At 37.0% G+C, this 21,136-nt stretch overlaps 1 protein-coding gene and 1 pseudogene across 4 annotated transcripts in view; one reads left to right on the top strand and one right to left on the bottom strand.

Annotated features, from left to right (window-relative positions):
* Positions 1-21,136, top strand: part of SERPINI1 (serpin family I member 1) — a 71,388-nt gene that overhangs the window by 27,684 nt on the left and 22,568 nt on the right. For 2 of the 4 annotated variants that reach the window (XM_045037301.1, XM_003991934.6), the window contains exons 2-3: positions 17,876-18,142; positions 19,180-19,410. In XM_045037301.1, the coding sequence (XP_044893236.1) occupies positions 17,893-18,142; positions 19,180-19,410 (481 nt within the window). In that variant the 5' untranslated portion in view covers positions 17,876-17,892. Of the gene's footprint in view, positions 1-5,516; positions 5,523-16,871; positions 16,896-17,875; positions 18,143-19,179; positions 19,411-21,136 lie in introns of those variants that run through there. The other 2 variants (XM_045037303.1, XM_045037302.1) reach the window with 2 other exon arrangements.
* On the bottom strand, positions 9,387-9,508 carry LOC111556479 (annotated as a pseudogene).

Here is a 21,136-nt window from a genome sequence, read left to right as displayed (position 1 = left end):
TGTTTTTACCTCAGTTCTACCTACAGGTATATCCTAGTTGGTATCTACCCTTGAGTACATCAAACAATCCCCTGACAGATCTCTTAAAAATACTAGGGCCCGGGTCTAGAATTTCTGATTCAAGAGGTTGGTGATGTGGCCCCTACCCTGTGTTTTCATCATGTCCTAGGAAATTATGATGGTAGAAGTCCCCGGACCACACACTGAGAAGTGCTGATTTAGAGAAATAGTTTAATTATCCTTTTTTTAAATATTGGGTTATAAAAACATTTTAAAGTCATGTCATTCTGAATAAATTACACTTCCCAAGAAGCCATTTAGTCTGGGACTTTTGCCTCACATTAATGATATTAATGATCCTTAGAGGCTACGCACACACTATCTAATCATACTAGATTCTCAATCTTAAAGTAACTCACCCCTCTGAGGACACCTTTTGTTGCCTAGTAACTTCATCGTCAAAAAATTGAGTTTTAAAATGCCATCCGTGTTCATTGCTAAAAAGTGAAGAACATCAAAGAAAACCACAACCAAAAAGAAAATTGACCAGAGAGCCTCCCTGCCTCAGACACTGAGGAGAGCTGTCAACAGATGATGCCGACTGCTGCCATTATGAAGCCATGCAGATTCAAATGTGAACATAATCTCACTTCATTAACATAATTACATTAAGGCAAGTAATTCTGAAATATGACATGTTCTGCAGTAAGGTCATAAACCCACAAAACTATTCCTTAAGTAATTACAAGGTAAGTTAGGTATTATTCAATTCAGAATTATGGAAGCTTGGAAAAGCTGACTTGTGGGTAAAAAACAAAAGCACAAGAGCATACCAGTGACAATTTATTATTTGTCTTTTAAACTAGATTGATCACACTTAGCTGTGTCCAAGGAGGAATTTGCACAATTGAGTTTTCTAGACAAATGAAACATATCTTGGTAAATATCCCAATATTTTGTTTCCAATGGCTTATGGGTAGTTTATCTAACATGTATTATATGCATCCTTCCATATGTCCTGAGCAGAGTAAGAATTATTTTTGAGACGGCTGAAGGGCATCCTCATGAATATCTAACACTGGATGCTGCAGTAATACCATGATTCTCATAGGAAATGTGCCTATAGTGAGTCATCCTAGGCTTTAAGTCTTTATATCAGATCTACATAGTTTTTCATTTCCTGTAGACCAACATTTTTTGTGGCTTCTTCCTAAAGTCAGTATGCCTGTCTCCCGCAACCTTTCTCTCTCCCTCTTTTTTTTTTTTCTTTCTTGTAATTGCTAAAGATGGGAAACCAAATCAAAACAAAAATTTATGTTAGGACTGTATATAAAATAAAAGTAAATATTCTGAAGTAGGGTCCACGGCATGCCCCTCTGAGTCAAGTGTACAAGTTTTAATACAAAATGTGTATCTTTATGGATTTTTATTTTTGACTATTTTTTAAAACTTAAAGATTTTATTTGTTCTAGTTTTTCCATTACATTCTGGATTAGAGAGATCATCTGATGTTGTGACCTTTGCATAAGTTAGAACCATAACACAAGCCTAAAGATTACAGGAATGTTCTATAACTTCTAAGACGTTATTGCTTTTTTGCCCCAGTCATTTTTTTTCTACAAGTCAGATGGCCTTAGAGTCATTCTTAAATAATTAAGAATTTAGGCCTTAATATTACTTTCATCATTCTGATATGTAACTAATGGTACCTGAGTGTAGTTTTAATAATTATCAAAAAGTTTGACCATATTATTATGTGGTTAAAAGCTTTTTAAGTATCATTTTAGTGAAAGATCTATTCATGTCCTTTGCCTAATTTTCTATAGGATTTTTGTTGATTTTCTAGATTTATAGAGGTCTTGTATAAGGTAGGAAAATTATCTTTTTATCTGTAATTTAAGATTTTTCAGTTTGTCACTTCCCTTTGACTTCACTCTGTGGTTTTTGCTGTACAGATTTTTTAATTTTCCCTACAGTCATATTAATCATTTCTTTAATGGCTCCTGGGTCGTTTCTATGTTCCCAGGATTTCTCCCTGGAATTTTAAAGCTTCAATTTTCACTTTTAAAGTTTGACCCATCTGAAATTTATTTTAATTTAAAGTACAAAGTACTCATCTTCTTTATTTTTTAATATATGGATATTCTGTTCTTAGCATGTACTCAGTAATCTCCTACCCCACCGATTGGACATGCCAAGTTTTATCATATACCAAATTATATTTCTTACCACCCTCTTCTAATTATTATAGTTTTTTTTTTTAATTTTTTTTCAACGTTTATTTATTTTTGGGACAGAGAGAGACAGAGCATGAACGGGGGAGGGTCAGAGAGAGAGGGAGACACAGAATCGGAAACAGGCTCCAGGCTCTGAGCCGTCAGCCCAGAGCCTGACGCGGGGCTCGAACTCACGGACCGCGAGATCGTGACCTGGCTGAAGTCGGACGCTCAACCGACTGCGCCACCCAGGCACCCCAGTTATAGTTTTTAAATGCATTTTAGTATTTCATCGGTATTATTTTTTCCCCAGAATTTTTTTTCTTTTGCTATTCTTGCTTAGTTTTTTCTATGTGAACTTTAGAATGGCTTATCTAATTTTTAAAGGTTGCTATTTTTACTGAAATTACACTAAATGCATACAGTAGTGTAGGGAGAACTGAAATCTTTATGGTATTGAATATTCCTATCTATGGAGAAGATGTCCATTTCCATTGATCTTAGTCATTTTCCACATTGTCTCATAATACCATATGTGATTTTTAAAGTTTGCTTGTTTCACCCAGCATCCAAATAAAGGTCAGGCATAGCAACCTATGGCTATGTCTCTCGAGACTCTTTGAAGCCACTGGCTTCCTGCCTCCCCAACTCTCACTGGCCTTTATTCCTGCATTTTATTTGTTGAAACTGAAGTTGTCCTGTGGAGTTTCCTACCACCTGGATCTTGTTGACTGTATCCCTATGGTGTCATTCAACATGCTCATGTGTCCTTATTTTAGGAAGATTACATAGGAGATGAAACATTCTAGTCTTTTTTTGTGTCTAGTTTTTAGGAATATTTCAATTTTTCTTCTGTATAGGTCTTCCTTATTTCTTTCTAGGGCTTTTAATGGTGTAATTTCAATGTAGGGTCAGTAGGCAATATTTATCAAAATTACAAGTACTTGTGTTTTTTGACCTAGCAGCTTAACTTCGAGGAATTTACCCTGCAGAGATCATTGCACACCTGTGAAATGATCTATTTCTGAAATTACTCATTATCTCATTATTTGTAATAGCAAAAGATTGTAATAATCTAAATTCCCATTGGTAGGAGACTAATTAAGTATTTTATGGCAATCCATACAGTAAAATGCTGTGAAGCTGCTAAAAAACAAAACAAAAAAAAACAACGAGGAAGCCTTTTATGTAATGATAGCAAATAGTTTCCAAAATGTGTTGCTAAATGAAAAAGTGAGGTTGCACACCACTGTGTATATGATGCATATTATGTTATTACTTCTATAACAAAAGATGAAATGTATATACTGTACATATATGAGATATCTCTGGATGATGACATTGGTTGGTTCCACCAAGAGAAATTGGCAAACGAGGGGATAGGAGATAGAAGATCTTCACTATAAGCCTTTTCATAACTTTTGAATTGTGTTGTCTGTGAAGGTTTTACCAATTTAACTTTCTCTAGTTAAAAAAGTTAAAGTATTATAATGTACTCTATAGCAGGGTAAGACCCTAATTAATATATTTTTTTACTTAAAGCCTGTTGTAGCATTATAGGCAAACATAGGATCTGTATGTTAAAGGCGGTGAGATTTCATCTAAACTACAAGATACCTTGCTAGCATGGAATCCAATAAAAAACTCAGAGGTCCCTCCTCCCCCCTCCACACCCATACACACACAAACACAAAGCTGACACACACACAAGGAATTTAAGCAGAGTTGGTTTTGTGGAATTCCTGCATTCAATATGAGAAGTGGACCAAGTGACCTCTAAGTCCTATCCACCTGGGGCAGCGTGGCACAGTAAAAATAGCATGAGATTCGAAGCCTTCAGATGAAAGTTCAGATCCCCTTTTCACTCCTTAGTAAGCCATGTGAACATGGTAAAATATCTTAAACTCACTGAATTTGAGCTTTTTAAACTGTAAAATGGGGTTACCTTCCAGCTTATTATGAGGATTAGCCATGATTTGTTTATTATGTATAGATGACTAGCCCGTTACGTTATTTCAGCTCTAGAATTCCATGAAGTAATTGGTCTCTGGGGAGAAAACTGATGTCAGATGATCTGTTTTATAGGAAGAATTTCTCTTTTAATTTGAAACTGAGATATTCCTATCATATTCTTAAAGCGTATTAACAATTCCCTAGCCTTCAAGATCTCAGACACTCACATGTAGACTCTCAAGCAACACTAGAAATGAGAAAATATGACAGCATATCCCTCCTATCTGAGTAGATTCTCTTGAGCTTAACTCAAGTTGAACTTTGACTCTCATTGTTTTTCTTACTGGGACTCTAACTGTATATTTAAAATATAGATCTGTAGATCTATTCCACTGTAAAATCTGTGAGGCTCAAACCAACCTGATGCCCATCATTCAGTCATTCTCCGCAGGGCCAATTATCTGTATGTATTTTTTAAAAAGTTAACTTAAGAGAACAATTTCATTTTATTCTAATTTATGTATAGGCAAGTTGTCTGCAAGATAGACCCTGACACATATCTTGGAGTCCTAAAAATATTCTCTGAAATTTCTCTGACACAACTAGCTTTAACTTTCAATAACGTTTAGGATATGTAAGAAGCAGCTCCCTAGTTAGGAAAATGAAAAGTAGACATCCTTGCCTGCATTTCACCATGACTCTTGTGCGATCTTTCTTTCAGTGGTTGACTGAGGAGAGCAACATGCTCTCACGGTGTGCCAGGGCAGTGGGCACTGGTGACCAATATAAGATCCATAAAATATCCCTCCCATTTGACCTGCCCAACCATGGGGAAAGCCTTGAGCTGCTGTATAAGGAAGGAGTTTGATAAAAAGGACCATTTCCAGTCAGTGAGAACCGTGAAACTTAGAAGATGCAGAAGAAAACAATTCAATCCATGTCTCTCCAGATCTCTGAAAATGATAAGGGTTGATTTTTATTTAGATTGCTTTAAACTCTGCTTTGTGGAGGAGAAGTACACTGTCACCCCAAACTTCTTCTTCTCCTCTCTCTCTCATTTGCTTATCTTTTTTTTTTTTTTTTGCCTATTCAACATTAACATTGGCTGATTTCCTTAATCATCTTTCTACACACTTCCTACAGCTATTACTATATTGTAAATGTGGTTCTGAAATTTACAGGGAGATGTAACCAGAATACTTTCATGGAGCCTTTTTATATCTACTTAATGTTTCCCTTGTTGGCCCAGGCAACAAAAATTACAAGTTGCTTTTTCAGACACTGACAGTGATGAACAGGAAGAGGAAACCAAACTTTCTTTTAGAAATCCCCCACACACAGTGTGTGTGGCAGGTTTATAAATAGAGTTAACAGGTGGATTTTTTCAGGCAGCATTAATACATTCATCAATATCAGAGTAATTTTGTATTTTTAGTTTATAGGAGTATTAAAAAACAAAGCAGTAAAATTAGTTTTTGACACATTCTTTCTCACTTTCATTTTCCCCATGCTCTGTAGTCCTGCAAAAGACTGTCTAGAAAACAATGCCTGTAACTTAATTTCCCCAGGGTACAGTAAGTAAGCCACAAGTATTTTTTGTTTGTTTGTTTTTTCTTTTCAAGAAAGAGTCACCTAATTTAGGTTGGTGTTTGTGTCAGTTTCTAGCATTTCTAACACAAGGTGAAAGAATTCTAAGAGAAAAATTATAATAAATATTTTCCAGCTTCTCAACTAGTATGCATTTTAAAAGTGTGAGATATTGTGACTTTTCAAAATACTGAAATAACTGCATGAAATAAAAAGTAGTGAAACAGCAAATGAAAGTTCTAACCCTCAGCCTGCAGCACAGCAAATTCTCACTAGATAGTAGGTTGAAGCATATGAAGGTGCCATTATTTGACCACTTTGACTTATAAAAATGGCAATTTCACAAAATTCAACCTAATATTAATATCCTTCTGCAATCATCTCGGTGTCAGAAACCCATGAGCTTATGCCATTTTACTACCAGAGCACTCGGGTCTTGAGAATATTATACTTATTAGCCAAGATAAGAAAACAGCTTTGTGTGGTCTCAACAGACCTGAGGCAAAGTGAACCTAAGCATTTCACCTCAGAAGAATTTAGGGATGTCCTCAAACCCTCACACATGATCTTATGAAATAAGGCAAGAGGTAAAAGCCGAAGGTGAAACCCAACACCAGCCGTGAGGGCTCTTCAAGCTAAAATAGTAAAATAAAGGGGAGAGACAGAGAATGTGTAAAAGAAAGACAAGACAGGAACGCTAAATATAACCCAAATATAATTTGGTATAAATACAAATGTAAATACCTTGTATCTGGGATACTGTGGTGGGTGTGGCTAACAGCCCTAACTACTGTCCTCTATTAGGGTGTCATCGCATTACCATACTGTATTTATAGTTCTGACTGTGCATTATCCAGACCAGTTTAAAACTGGCTTTAAACACTCTGAAAGTCTTTCTGTGAGAATTTTTTCTTGACATAATTTCTCCGGATGTTTTACCTCATTTCCCAGCCCTTCTGGATACACTCAAGCATTAGTGAATGATTGGAGGGTGAGTGAGGCTCATACTCCCTCCATTAGCAAAACAATTGAGAAGCACCCTTACAGCTGAGTATTTTCAGATTTTCAGGGGCATAGCCCGCTTGTAAAAACTTTATTACATAAGCAACATTTTCATATCGGGGATTAGAAAATCCAATATATTTAAAGCTCTGAATTAAAAGCTGGAGATCTCTTTAAAGAATGTATACCTAATACATGAAGGGAAATACCACAAAAGCATATATTTTGTATCTTCCTGTTATCTTCTGTATCCCTAGCATTTTGCACAGGACCTGGCATGCAGTTATCAAGAATAAGTATTTTTTGAACCACTGACTGAATGAATGAGTGAATTGAATTCTAGAGATTGCATTCACATTTCAAATTTGTATGTTTTTTAGCCTCTCTCATAGCTCATTAAACATCCTTTGTATGTAAGAAGTTGTTCAGTACAAATGACTCCATTTCCTCACCTATAAAATGAGGGTCTGGTCAAGGTGTTTCCAGCAGGAACATTCTGCAGTCTTTTAAACAGCTAAGCCCATAGGCTGGGGGAGAGCAATCAGTAGGGATTTCTTAAAGTATTAATGGGTAAGCTAAGACCATTAATGCCTGGCTTAGTTTCAAAATGGCCTTGAGCCACACATGACCTTGATTGATGATGACGTTTTAACCCATCTCTCTGAAACGACTGCCTGAATCTTGCCTTAGGGCTTGTGTGTCACTTGTCTAGCTCTCCTGACAATATTCCAAAGGAAGTCATTCACTGGCAAGGACAAAGTCTCCCTGCTTGTGCCAAACAGAATTATTCATTACCACTTTATGGAAAGCCCAAGTCACATTTCCAGGAGGGCTGGGATCTGCCAGCTCACTGGTGCTTGTTGGCATTGACTTTACTTTTCCCAGTAGTCACCCACTTTAATCAAAAGCCTTTGGAATTCTCAATGGAGCCTCTTTATTAATTGAGATCTCTTGAAGAAAAGGAGTATGTTTATAAACAAAATATCTTATGTAAGGAGACATGGTTTTTGGAGTTCATTCTAATTTTTCTGTTTGTTTTAAGCGCTTGTGTTATAGGCTATTTGGTCAAGAACCAGTGTTATGAAGAGTAAATCTATTTGGCCTACCTCTAGCTCTGCGTTGTCAAATATGATACCCACTAGCCGTATGTGGCTATTGAAATTAATTAAAATTAAAATTAAAATTAAAATACTTGGTTTTCAGTTGTATTGGCCACATTACAAGCACCCAATAGCCACAGGTAGCAAATGGCTACCTCATTGAACAAGTACACATATGTAACATTTATGTCATTCCAGAAAGTTCTGCTGGACTGCATTTTTCTAACTTTCTGAAGGACACAGAGTAATTGAGTATTTTGGTTTTTGGATTTTAGAAATTTCTTACGGCCTAACATGGGAAAATATTTGACCAGAGTCTCATTTATTCATCATTGATTTATGGAGCTAAACAGTTTCCCAAGAGGTTATCTTTGTTGTGAAGTGTTCTTGAAAGTTTATAACCCTTACCTCCTACTAGTTACAGGATATTTGGCACCAAAAAACTCCAAAACTCTTTGGAAGCCTTGGGCATCCGCAAAGAAAGGAATTTTTTTTTTTTCCTCAAAATATCTGCTCGCTATTTATTTATTTATTTTTAAAGTTTTTGTGTGGACACTTTTTCTTTTTCTTTTGTTTTGTTTTGTTTTAATTTATTTATTTTTTAATTTACATCCAAGTTAGTTAGTACATGGTGCAACAATGATTTCAGGAATAGATTCCTTAATGCCCCTTACACATTTAGTCCATCCCCCCTCCCACAACCCCTCCAGCAACCCTCTATTTGTTCTCTATATTTAAGAGTCTCTTATATTTTGTCCCCTCCCTGTTTTTATATTATTTTTGCTTCCCTTCCCTTATTTTCATCTGTTTTGTATCTTAAATTCCTCATATGCGTAAATAAAGTCATATGATATTTGTCTTTGACTGACCAATTTCACTTAACATAATACCCTCCAGTTCCATCCACATAGGTGCAAATGGCAAGATTTCATTCTTTTTGATTGCCACGTAATACTCCAATATATATGTATATACCACATCTTCTTTAAGGAAAAGAAATCTTCTAAGTCACAGTTCATCTTCATTCCAGTTAGCCTCCTCCTGATGCTGAGGAATTCAAACTTAATATGTTCATATATACCAAAGCACTTTACAAATTCTGGGGAGTTTTAGCACATTTTCCCTTGGTTGTTTCTCAACATTTCCAAGGTTAGTTAGTCCCTTAATGAGCAGGCCACCATAGACTCTTCCAGGCCTAACCTTCTATTTGGATGCATGCAAAATACCCAAGAACTTTAGGCCTGTTGCACAGCCGCTCAGTGCCAGCTGCTATGTGATCAGTAATTCCAAGCCACAGAGTTCTACTAAATCATTCTGGGGTACCACTGATATAGTACTAATTCAACCAATAATTATGGAATATTCAATAATAAAAGACTAATGTTCCAGTTCCTTCCCACTTTGATTGTTGGAGTATCCCATGAAAATAAATATTTTTGGAAAGAAAAATTTCCAACTGCAAGGATTTTTAAAATTAGTAAAATTATCATTATTTTTTAAGGGTTATAATCTTGACTCTCAAACAAATATAAAATGAAAAAAATATCAAAGATTTTCTGTAGCTCATTAACTAATGAGAGACTCAGGAAGCTATTAAACTGATAAGAACAGATACTACACTTGATCTTAGCCAAAAGGCCGAGAAGCGATGACTCAGGAGGCTCTATAACCAATTCATTAGAGAATCCAAAAGGCAGATGAATATATAAACTCATGAGGAATACTGAAACACAGTTGCATAGTAGATACAAAACTAGTCAATATCCACAGGGCAATAATCAATTGCATTCAATCATACATGTACACTAAGTATTTTTTATAGATAAGAATTATTTGCATCCCTATCAATGATCTTTATCTTAGAGAGCTGTAACATTGTTCAAAGAAGATGAAGGGTTCCAAACTCATAGTCAGAGACCCTGGAAGGTATGTTCTAGATAATCCATAGTTTTTCACTGAAGACATCCAGTAATCATGTTGGTCCATTTTCAAGTCTTTCATAATTTTTTTCTGGTAAATTATGTATCTGTAGCTTACTCTCTCCATAGTTCTGCCCCTTTGATTTTACCTGGCCATTTTCTCCTTATTTCTGAGATACCTGATAAGCTTTCCTTTTTGCTTGATTCAGTAGAACAGGAAAAAAACATAAAGATGTGATTTTTTTTTTTTTTTTTTTTTTGGCAAAATGTAAGAGTATGGAAAGAATCACAGTGGGCTAGATAGCTGGGGTGAGAAGCAAAAAAAAGAAAAGGATGGAAGGATCATAATTTCATAAATGTTGTGATTAAAGAATTAAACCTCCTGCATTCCTTTATTTCCTTAGTTCTGATCTCTTGGTTTTAAAATACATCTTTAATAACATCTTTCTTGGGAGAAAGAACATTTTAAGGAGAAAATTATACAGTTCTTTTTTAAAAATAGCACAATGAAGTATGTTTATTTATACCCTAGCATATTATGCCCTTAATAAGCAAGATTTTTCAGTCAGAGCCTTCTTTTCATTGTTCTGAATCACTTCTGGCCATTATCTATGAGGCACATGACATGATACTCTTCATAATGCATTTTCTGATCAAAACTTGTAGACCTTTGTGATTGAAAATATAATCTTAAGGCATTTCAAAAATTGCTCGTGTGTTCTCTCCATTTCCTTTTGATTATTTGACTAGTCTACCCCACACCCCTCCACACATCTATACAACTAATTTGAAAGTTATCAGGAAGCTATTGACAGCCTAGCACTTGAGCAACAGTCCTCCACAAAGTATGCATGTGTCATTCACCTTTCCTGGCTTTGAAAATACTATGATTTATATTGAGAGATTTGGCACATTCTTCTGCCTCTAATTGTGCTGCTTGGCATCCGACAGACCGTTCTTTTGTACATATCCCGAGGACAAGAGATATATCCACTTGCACAAATCATTTACTTACATGGGTCTTATATTCGTGAATCCTTTGTAAAACGTTTGGCTGCTGTTTCACAAGAAAATCAGTCAGTTCATTTCTCGAGTGGTAAATGCTTGCATCACTTATAGTAAATCTACATCCTCTTCTCTGTTCTCTGCCTCCGTGGCTCCTTTTCTGCCATACAGCACAGTGCTATTGAAGATAATTCTGCCTCCAAGTTTAAGCAAAAACTCAACTGTGGGAGGCACCACCAAAGAAAACAAGTCGACTGAGAAAACAAGGATAAAAAAGTAGCTGAAAGTTTACACTTATTCAGGCGATGACACTTAGGCAGGAAATGACCACAGTGGCACAGCTTTGCATCTGAGGACTGGCTGGTTTCTTTGGACATTGATTATAAGATTTATTCTAATTTCAGAAGAGTTAACATTGGGGGTGGAGACGAACATTACGCATGTTACAGTTGAGGAAATTTGCTAAATTATAGGTTGGTAAAATATGGATTGTTTCACAAGGTAATGACTCCTTTTTTTGTGTGTGACAAATTCTTTGACAAATTTTCCAGCTTCATTGCTGCTGATCTAGGTCAGCCCTTTCTCTTAGTGAATCAGAGAACAATTCCAAATTTCCGTTCCAAATTCCACCAAGTGAACTAGAACTAACCAAACAGGGCAGTGGTTTCCAAACACCCAGTGCTAACCCTGCCGGGGGGGATGGTGGGAGGGGGGAGAAAAGAAAAAAAAAATTAGTGAAACCATGAATTCAAACATATCCACTTTGAAGAACAGTCTTCTTTTCATGATGAAATATTTATTCTTATATGTGACTGATACATTCATTCTTTTATGTAATTGTAAGAGGCATTATTTTTATAAAACTGTTTTGCCCCTATCCCAGTGTAATATACCTAGATGTGGGGTGCCTGGATGGCTCATTGGTTAAGCATCCTACTCTTGATTTCTGCTCAGGTCATGATCTCATGGTTGTAGGATCAATCTCCACACATCCAGCGCCAACTCTGGGCATGGAGCCTGCTTGGGATTCTCTCTCTCCCTCTCTCTCTCTGCCCCTCCCCTGCTCATTCTCTCTCTCTGTCTCTCTGTCTCTCTCTCTCTCAAAATAAATAAATAAAAACATTTAAAAAATAACTACATGCAAAAATATGAGAATTAATAGGCCAGAGTGCTTCAAGATAGTGTTCTTTGCTTTAGATATTTTTTCCTTAGTTCTTTTCTTTCTTTCTTTCTTTCTTTCTTTCTTTCTTTCTTTCTTTCTATCTTCTTCCTTTTTTTTAAATGTTTATTTTGGAGAGAGAGAGATAGAGTGTGAGTGGGGGAGGGTCAGAGAGAGGAAGACACAGGATCTGAAGCAGGCTCCAGGCTCTGAGCTGTCAGCACAGAGCCAACGTGGGGCTCAAACCCACAAACCGTGAAATCATGACCTAAGCCTAAGTCGGACACTTAACCAACTGAGCCACCCAGGCACCTCTTCCTTAGTTATTTTCTGTGGCTGTTTTTTTGTTGGAGAAAGGATCTTCCTCAGCAATTCTTTTCACCATCTAAAGAATACTTTCAGTTTTCCTCAGTTCGCAATTATGAAACCATTTTTTTTTATTTCAAATAATTGGGTTATCCAAAAAAGGCAACAAGTTGTATTTATGAATAATCCATCTTTCTATAAATACCATTAACTACTAAGAAAGATTTTTTTTTAAGTCTTTCTTACTGTGCTAGCTTTCAGCTCTGTGATCACTCATCCCTCAATTATAAGATTTAATTCCCTGACCTGTTCGAACGCAGTGTTTTCTAAAGCAAAATGCACACATGCACGGGCCACAACCTGTCCGGCCACTAGTACCATAAAGGAGAGATGCAAGAGTTAATGGTAATTTATTCATAGCTCAACTACTTCTGCCTTTTCTAGCAACAGCACAATCAACTACTATTCCGGCACTGCAGCCCCTTGTTTTTATGTAAAGGCATTTTATTCAGTAGCTTGAAAATAATGAATCTATGAAGTAATGCTCCATGTAAGAGTAATTCGTTTTAGAATGTGTTGATTATTATGATTAATGGTGGGGCCCCGGCATTTTGTAGACTAATGTTAATACAGTAACATTTGGGTAGCACCTTTGGTGATTTTTCAAGGTGGTGCGCTTGTTTGTTAATGCATCCCGTGTCCAGCCATTGCATTATGCCAGCATTGGTGACAATGCCACTTTGTCAGTCTGGAAAGAGCGTCTCCGACTCAATAAGGAAACACTTTATCAAAGGGAATAAAAAATGGAAATGAGCTACTACCTGTGGACTAAGATTACATTAGCTTTGAGAATTTAGAAGCAGCAGCTATTCCTGCTTTTCCTTCTCGTGCAGCATTTGTGAGCCTTTACATCTCAAGCTATGTTAGTTCAACAAATATGTGGTACCTACTGTGTGTAAATCATTAAGTGCTTATTCTGATTCTTTTAAGATATACAAAGATGAATGCACTGACATCTGTGCCTTCAGAAAACCCAGGAAAAGAGATGGCTCGTGTACAGAATTATCTGTAATGGGAGGAAGCAGTGGTATGTGCTATTGGAGAGGTAGAGATGAAATGTGCCAACATTTCAGAGGAGGGGGAAATTGTTGTTGTAACTGAAGAATCAGGAGGGTGTTCATGAAGGAAATGGAAGTAGAGCAGAACCTTGAGGAGTGGTTAGGATATGAACATATGGAACCAGGTTGAAGTAGTTCCAGAAAGAACTACACAAGCCAGCAACAGGAGGGAGAAATTCTGGGATATGTATTGCAAAAGGGAGTCTGGCAAGAATTGCAGGATCCCTGAAAGGGGAATAGTGGGTAGAAACATGTTGGATCACACTACAGTGAGACTAAAGATTTTGGGCTTTACTCTAATGGGCATGAGGAAGAGCGTAAGATTTTGTAAGATTTTGTAAGTATACCTGTTCGTAATGGTACAATCAAAACAATTCATCTGGAGGCAATGCATACGTTGGATTAAAGAGGGCAGTAACCTAGACTTCAGAGAATGGCTGAAAATGGTGGGTCCTTGAGAATGCATTAAGAGGAACTGCCACCATGGCCATGGGAATGGTTATGGGATAATGGATAGAAGTGTCGGGAATGCAGTATGGAGTAAGTATTGACAGCTCATTGAACGTAAGGAAAAGGGAGATTGAAAGGAGTCAAAGACTTTGATGGAGAAAGAAAGAAAGAAAGAAAGAAAGAAAGAAAGAAAGAAAGAAAGAGGGAGGGAGGGAGGGAGGGAGGGAGGGAGGGAGGGAGGGAGGAAGGAAGGAAGGAAGGAAGGAAGGAAGGAAGGAAGGAAGGAAAGAAGGAAGAAAGGGACCTGGGTGACTCAGTTGGTTAAGCGGCCGACTTTGGCTCAGGTATGATCTCATGGTTCTTGGGTTTGACCTGCACTGGGCTCTGTCTGACAGCTCGGGGCCTGGAGCCTGCTTCAGATTCTGTGTCTCCCTCTCTCTATCTCTGCCCCTCCTCCGTTCATGCTCTATCTCTCTCTCAAAAGTAAATAAACATTAAATTTTTTTTAAAAAATTAAAAAAAGGAAGGAAGAAAGAAAGAAAGAAAAGAAAAGAATGGTTTTGGTTGATAAGACAGAGTCCTGTTTGAGCCACCTTGAATTAGAAGTGCCTGCCAGAGTCAAAGGCTAAGACAATCCCAAGATAATTTGCAATGCACATCACAAATTAAGATTAAAAATAAAGCCAGGGCTAGACTTTTACTTACTTGGGAATAATATGAATAGGGATAATAGTTGAAATATCTTTGCTTTGAGAGAAGTTCACCAGCAGACAGGAGAAGAACGTTACACGGAAGAGAAGAGAGCCAAGAATAGATCCATGGAGAACACTCCCCACTGAGAAGGTAGAAGAAGGGAAGAAAATCTTCCCTTCTCCCCAGATTAAAAAAAAAAAAAAAAAAAAATCCTCAGAAGGAGTAGTTCAGAGGCACCAGACAGGAAAGGGCCAGTGACCAGGGGTAGGGTAAAGTAGGATCAGAAAGACTGGGCCAGTCTAACAGAAGTCATTTTTCTTGCACCCTGGAAATTTTGCCTTTAAAAGAAGGAAAGATCACTTAACTATAGATAAAATGTGTGTTTCCAGAACAGAGTTCTTTAAATATTTACTAAAGAGTTTCCTGATTTAAGCCGCATGTAAATCAGCGGCTGCCGCTCACTGCCCTGGGAAGAGCCCTCTCTCACAGACATATGGCTGTTCTTTCCAGGACACCTCCAGAAGCCTAGAGATACATTAGTGGTTTTGACATCTCTTTCCCCCCATAAGGATACACCGCAGAGCCACAGGTCCACCAAACACTGCTTCTTTCTGCATCTGGCCCATCTGCCATGTAGACCAGGGGTTCCTGAGGCCAGTGAGTATCCTGGTCAGTGAAAATAATGTTCTGTTATCCACAGGCGTACATTTTCTGAAGAGGTTATTTACCCTTCTCCTGATTCTTAAAAGAATCTCTTTCATTAAAAAGGTAAGGACTATAACTGATTATATGCTTTTGTACAATGATGGGAGTTCCTTGAGGACAAGATCCCGTGCTTATAAATTTTGGTAACTTCATGGTGCTCTTTTGATCTTGGCTGAATGAATGGCTGATTGTGCTGCATTAGATGGGTGAGCAGGAATGATAAAATACTCATTTTGGTCTAAAGCCTCTTCCTTGACTTAGCAAATATACAAACCTAGGAAACATATTCTCTAATGATAATGCTATTATTAATATAACTTGTAGCTTAAAATGAGTGCTTCAAACACACACTATCTCATTTATTTCTTCAATACTAGTGTGGAGTAGGGATTGGCATCTTAATTTCATGAAAGAGGAAGCTAAGACTGAGAGAAGGCATGTGATTTGCCAAAGATCATACATCATGTGTTAGCTTATTTATCTCATGGTACATTCACTTGGAAATAAAAATGCTTATGAACATAATCGACGTGGCCTTGTTTGCTGGAATGCTTGTTGGTTGGCAATAGGTTGGTTTTGTTTTATATGAAGGAAAAATGTTTATTAACCTAAAATTTGATACTCATGTTAAATGCATTGGTTTCCAAATAGCTGTGCTATTGGATGACAGATACCACTACCGTATAGTGACTTCAACTTCTTGGCCTTATACTCGATAACATTCAATGAGAGTAATGAGGCCCAGGTTTGGGTCTTTGCAGGGTATATCAGACAGCAGTATAGTGTTAGGTTTAAGAGCAGACCTTTGAGTCTGACTTATATTTCCAAGTTCTACTGAATGGTAATACCTCCCACTTATTAAATACCATATATGTCTTAAGGTCTCTTTCAACTAAGAGAGGTACCTGCTAAATTTCCATCCAGATCTAGAGCTTCAAAGCTCCCCTATTCTACTTCCACCTTTTCTTTGAGTTCCCTAGAGTACAGAAGGAAGAAAGGATGCCACAGCAGCCTGACGTTGATGGCCCAAGTTCATAGGCTAGCAGGGGAGCTGTGTTCTCTGCCCCTGGATTCAGTCCCTGCACCACATGCACCCCTGGCCGCTGTTCTACAGCAGTGCACTTGATCTCCCACGGGCAGCCATCGTGTCTCCCACAGCGTGGGTTTTGAGAGTCCATATTTACATACAGGCTGAACCTTACCTTCCTAAACAAAGGAGAGTGATCTAAACCTTCACACAAAAGTGGAGGGGTGGCGGCAGTGCTCGGGATTTCTCAGATAAAAAACTGATACCTAAAACTGAGCCCTGAAACGTGAAGGACTTACAAACTAAGTAGGCAGTTCTCTGAAGTTGGAATTCAAACACCGCAGGAGGGATGAGGTCGTTGTGACTCGGAAGCTTGGCAGAAGCACATCAGTCTTAGGTGAATGTGTGTGCATCCGTTAACTGAGTAAAGGGGACTGTTAATGCTCCATGCGAACTGAAACACAATTTTCTAAATGTGTTTGCTCAGTATCACTGTACATGTTGTTTTAGTAATTTTTTTTTTTTTTTTTTTTTTTTTTTTTTTTTAAGATCGTGAACAAGGAAGCTACTTGATTGTCCCAGTAGGCAGTTCGGCTTGTAGATGCCTGCAGTGACAAAGCAGGAGAACACAAGGAAAGAGGAAATTCTGTTCCCAGTGTGTGCTTGTCACTGTGTGCTGTTTGTGGGGAGACAGGGCTGCTGGAATACTGGAGTGCCAAGGGGCAGAAATATTATCTAGAGCTGTCTGGGTACTGACACTCTCTTCCAGAGAGAATGTGGTTCAAGAACCAGAGAAGCCTCATATTTAGAAATACTCATTTAAATAGAAGCATCAGTTTGTATAAGTTGAAATGGTAATATCAACCTGAGTACAAAAGGACAGTATTGTAGAAGGCTCCTCTGCCCCGAGATTGTCACTGGGTGCAGCCGCCTCATAGAAGCCAATGTACAAAGGGAAAGTGCATAAGTATGTGCTGACCCTGCTTTTTCTCTGGGTTACCACTTCCTGTGGGCTCTGCAGCCTGGGCTGAATAAACTGGGGCCCGTGGCAGGTGTGTGTCTGATCTTTTCCTGCCGGTTGACAACCCAGTTGCATGGTGCATTAATTTTATAAATTGTAGTAAGTAAATGGGTAAAGCGTTATTTTCAAATACCTGACTTCACTAGTTCATCTTAAACCTTGTACATATCTTTTGGTTTTCATTAGCTTTTTTCTGGACCTGTGTAGTTTAGTGTAAGCTAGAGTAAACTGTTTCAAAATCATGACCAAAATATATATGGTGAAGATATGAAAAATTGATAAATCAGCCTCATCAAACATGGTCTATAATACCTCGTTATATATGCATCTGTATACACTCTTGTACACAGTGGGGACCAGGAAATACCTTGTTCCTAGAAAATCCTCAGAATTTAGCAATATTATTTATTCATTTGACTGTGAATTGCCTTTTTAAAAATAGCGTCTTCCAGCATATCCTTTAAGGGCGTTTTGTTATGAGATATTAATACTGTGTACATTTAAAAACCTGGTTTGCTTTATAGCTTTGCCAAGAAATAATTATTACTTATTTTACCTTTCACTCCATTTCTCAGAGATAATTAATGATTAATACACAAACTACTGTTTTTCAGGTTTGAACTCTCCCATCATGGCTTTCCTTGGACTCTTGTCTTTGCTGGTTCTGCAAAGTTTGGCTTTAGGGGCCACTTTCCCTGATGAAACCATTGCCGAGTTGTCAGTGAATATGTATAACCATCTTCGAGCCACTGGGGAAGATGAAAATATTCTTTTCTCTCCACTGAGTGTTACCTTCGCTATGGGAATGATGGAACTTGGGGCCCAAGGGTCTACCCTGAAAGAAATCCGTCATTCGATGGGATATGACAGCCTGAAAGATGGTGAGTGTGCTTAGGTTTACATTTTCAAGGTGGTTTGACTTTAACTGTCAACTCAGTTATGCTGTCTTATGCTACAGGCTGCAGTATTTACATGATGTGAGAAAGTGGTGTCACTGAGACGGTATGGCTAGGAGAACCATTAGGAAACCCAAGAAAAGTATTAATTCCTGGCTCCACCTTTAGCTGAGTTAATCTAAGGAAATTGTATATTTTATTAGTATTATTTCAATAACCCTCATTGTGATAAATAAAAGCACACATGATTCTTAATGAGTTTCCAGTCCAGAGGGAGAGACGTGTATTAATCAATTATCACCTGAATAAGTGAAAATTTATAACTACGAGAACTGCTATAAAGAAAAGCAACATCATTCTCTAAGAATATCAGAAATTTTTGCTTAAAACCAATTGCGTCTTCATTTTTAAAGGAGCATTGAGAATTCCTTGGAATGTTTTATTGTTATGAAAATGTTATGTATTGGGGAAAGTTTTTTTAGCCAAAAGCTGTTTTGAAATCACTTTGACAGGATGTATGATTTTTATTTTAATGTTTTTAATATGCATGAGAACTGACTCATTAAAAAGTTGAGAACTCAATAATTTCGAATAGATTTTTCTCGTTATTAGATAAAAAAAAGTCTAGTGAAAGTAAAGTTTCAAGGACTATTTTAATTTTTAAACTAGGTAATTAAACTTAATCCTTTTTCCTGATAATTATAAAACGAAGACCAATGTAATGAAAATAAACCTAAGTACCCTGAAAGGAAATAACCCCCAAAAATCTATAGATTCTACCAAGGTATCAATGAAAGTGAAAACTAATGCCAGTTGATAATACTAAAAGTTAATTTGAAAATCCGGAAGTAGCACAAATACCGGAGCCTCCTAATCATGTCTGTGTAGGGAACAAGTTAGCGCTCTTCCCTTGGGCTCCAAGTTCCGTCAATCTCCCTTGCTGTGTTTCAGTGCTTCTCCACTCCCCGTGATCGTTCACTGTGTTTGTTCCACTAATAAACTTATCCTTTGTCATTTTTCAGGTGACGAATTTTCCTTCTTGAAGGATTTTTCTAACATGGTAACTGCTAAAGAGAGCCACTATGTGATGAAAATTGCCAATTCCCTCTTTGTGCAAAATGGATTTCATGTCAATGAGGAATTTTTGCAAATGCTGAAAAAGTATTTTCATGCAGAAGTAAATCATGTGGACTTCAGTCAAAATATAGCTGTGGCCAACCATATCAATAAGTGGGTGGAGAATAACACAAATAGTATGTCATTTGGTTCCTTTCTTTCTCTAATAGTTTAGCTTTAACTCTCTTTTACTTCTGAAATTACTTGCCCCCTCACTCCATTTGAATTTTTGAAAGATAGCATTTAGTTGAGTATCTGATAATTATTTCGTATAGATTATAGTCTTTTTAGAAGCATTACATATGAATAAGCATTTATGAAAGAACTTAAATCATTTGGCATGTAAAGAATTTTGGCACTATTGATATATCAGTCTGAAATCTGTGTTCTCCAATAACGGGTTTCCTCTGTATGCTAATCTTAACCACTGTGTGGAACTTTGTTTGAGCTAACTTATTTAATGAGTTAGATAGCAGTTAGGATGGCAGTTGGTGGCCCTCTTAACAATATATTTAAAATAGAAAATAAGAGAGAGCTAAAAATCAGGGTTTGGCTTTTAAATGACAGAACTATAGGATTTCTTTTTAAAAGAGCGGCCCATTTTAAACCCAAAATAAATGGAGAAGTAGAAAGCGATAAGTTTATTTTAATATTTGTTTCTAATCTTAGAGCATCTGGCTGGCTCAGCTGGTAGAGCATGTGACTCTTGATCTTGGGGTTGTGAGTTTGAGCCCCACGTTGGGTGTACAGATTACTTGAAAAATAATCTTCAAAATAATAACATAATATTTCTAATCTGTACTTTAAAAATGTATTTAAGCTTTCCAAATGTTTCATATTTTATCATTTTATTTTCTAATTTTACCACCAACATAATTGAAATTAGAATTTAAAAAAATGAGACCAAACTGAAAGATTACAGATGTTCATTAGATTAATTCCTACTGTCAAAACCCCCCAAATAATATCAATCTAATAAATTTTATGTGGGAACAACAAAAACCCTGACCATGTGCCCTATGTCCTATTATGCCCAAAATTCTGAGGCACCTTTGTAAGGACCTAAAGAAGTTCTATGATTAATAAAATGAGAGAATATAAATTTTGGTCCTATCTTTTTCAACTATGACATTAAAATGTAGGATAAAAGAAACTTATGTTTGTATTTTAACATTCAAAGAATAAGTCAAGAATAATGATACATTTGGAATAGATTGGATTATTAAAAGCTACTTCCAACCTCTTTTTAAACATTTTCAGCTATCAACAAAAACCCAATGTTTTTGCAAATAGATTTCTAAAGGAACATTTCAAATGATAGAAATGATAGGTTTTCACTCATCTGTTTTCACCTAGTTGAATGCAGTTGTTATATTTGGTAGAAAGATATCCAGTGTTTATGGGGGGAAATTTTGAACTGGATGACATTTTAATCATGTATGTTATTTAAGAATGAACTCTGAAATGATCATTGAGTGCTTACTCTATGTTAAGAGTTTTACATGCATCACTGCAACTAGAAAGTGGTAAAACCTGAGATTCTGTTGTATGTGGTTCCGTAGTTTCTTCAAGTGTCAGGATCCTACCAGTTTTATTTTAGTTGGTGTGAATGTTTTAGATCCCTTAATCTGTAACTGTGTGTGTGTGTGTGTGTGTGTGTGTGTGTGTGTGTTGTGTGTGCACGCACGCAAGCGCGCTTGCTTGCTTAACATTTTTCCTTTGAAAGCAAGATACTTCCTTCTTTTTTAATGTTTATTTATTTATTTTGAGAAAGAGAGAGAGAGCAGAGGAGGGGCAGAGAGAGACAGAAAGAGTCCCAGGCTCTGCTGGCAGTGCAGATTCTGACGAAGGGCTCAAACTCAT

The sequence above is a fragment of the Felis catus genome, chromosome C2 (genome assembly GCF_018350175.1).
Source record: "Felis catus isolate Fca126 chromosome C2, F.catus_Fca126_mat1.0, whole genome shotgun sequence".
NCBI classification, from domain to species: Eukaryota; Metazoa; Chordata; class Mammalia; order Carnivora; family Felidae; genus Felis; species Felis catus.
Note: the sequence above shows the minus strand (reverse complement) of the source record. Positions and strands in the feature narration are given on the sequence as shown.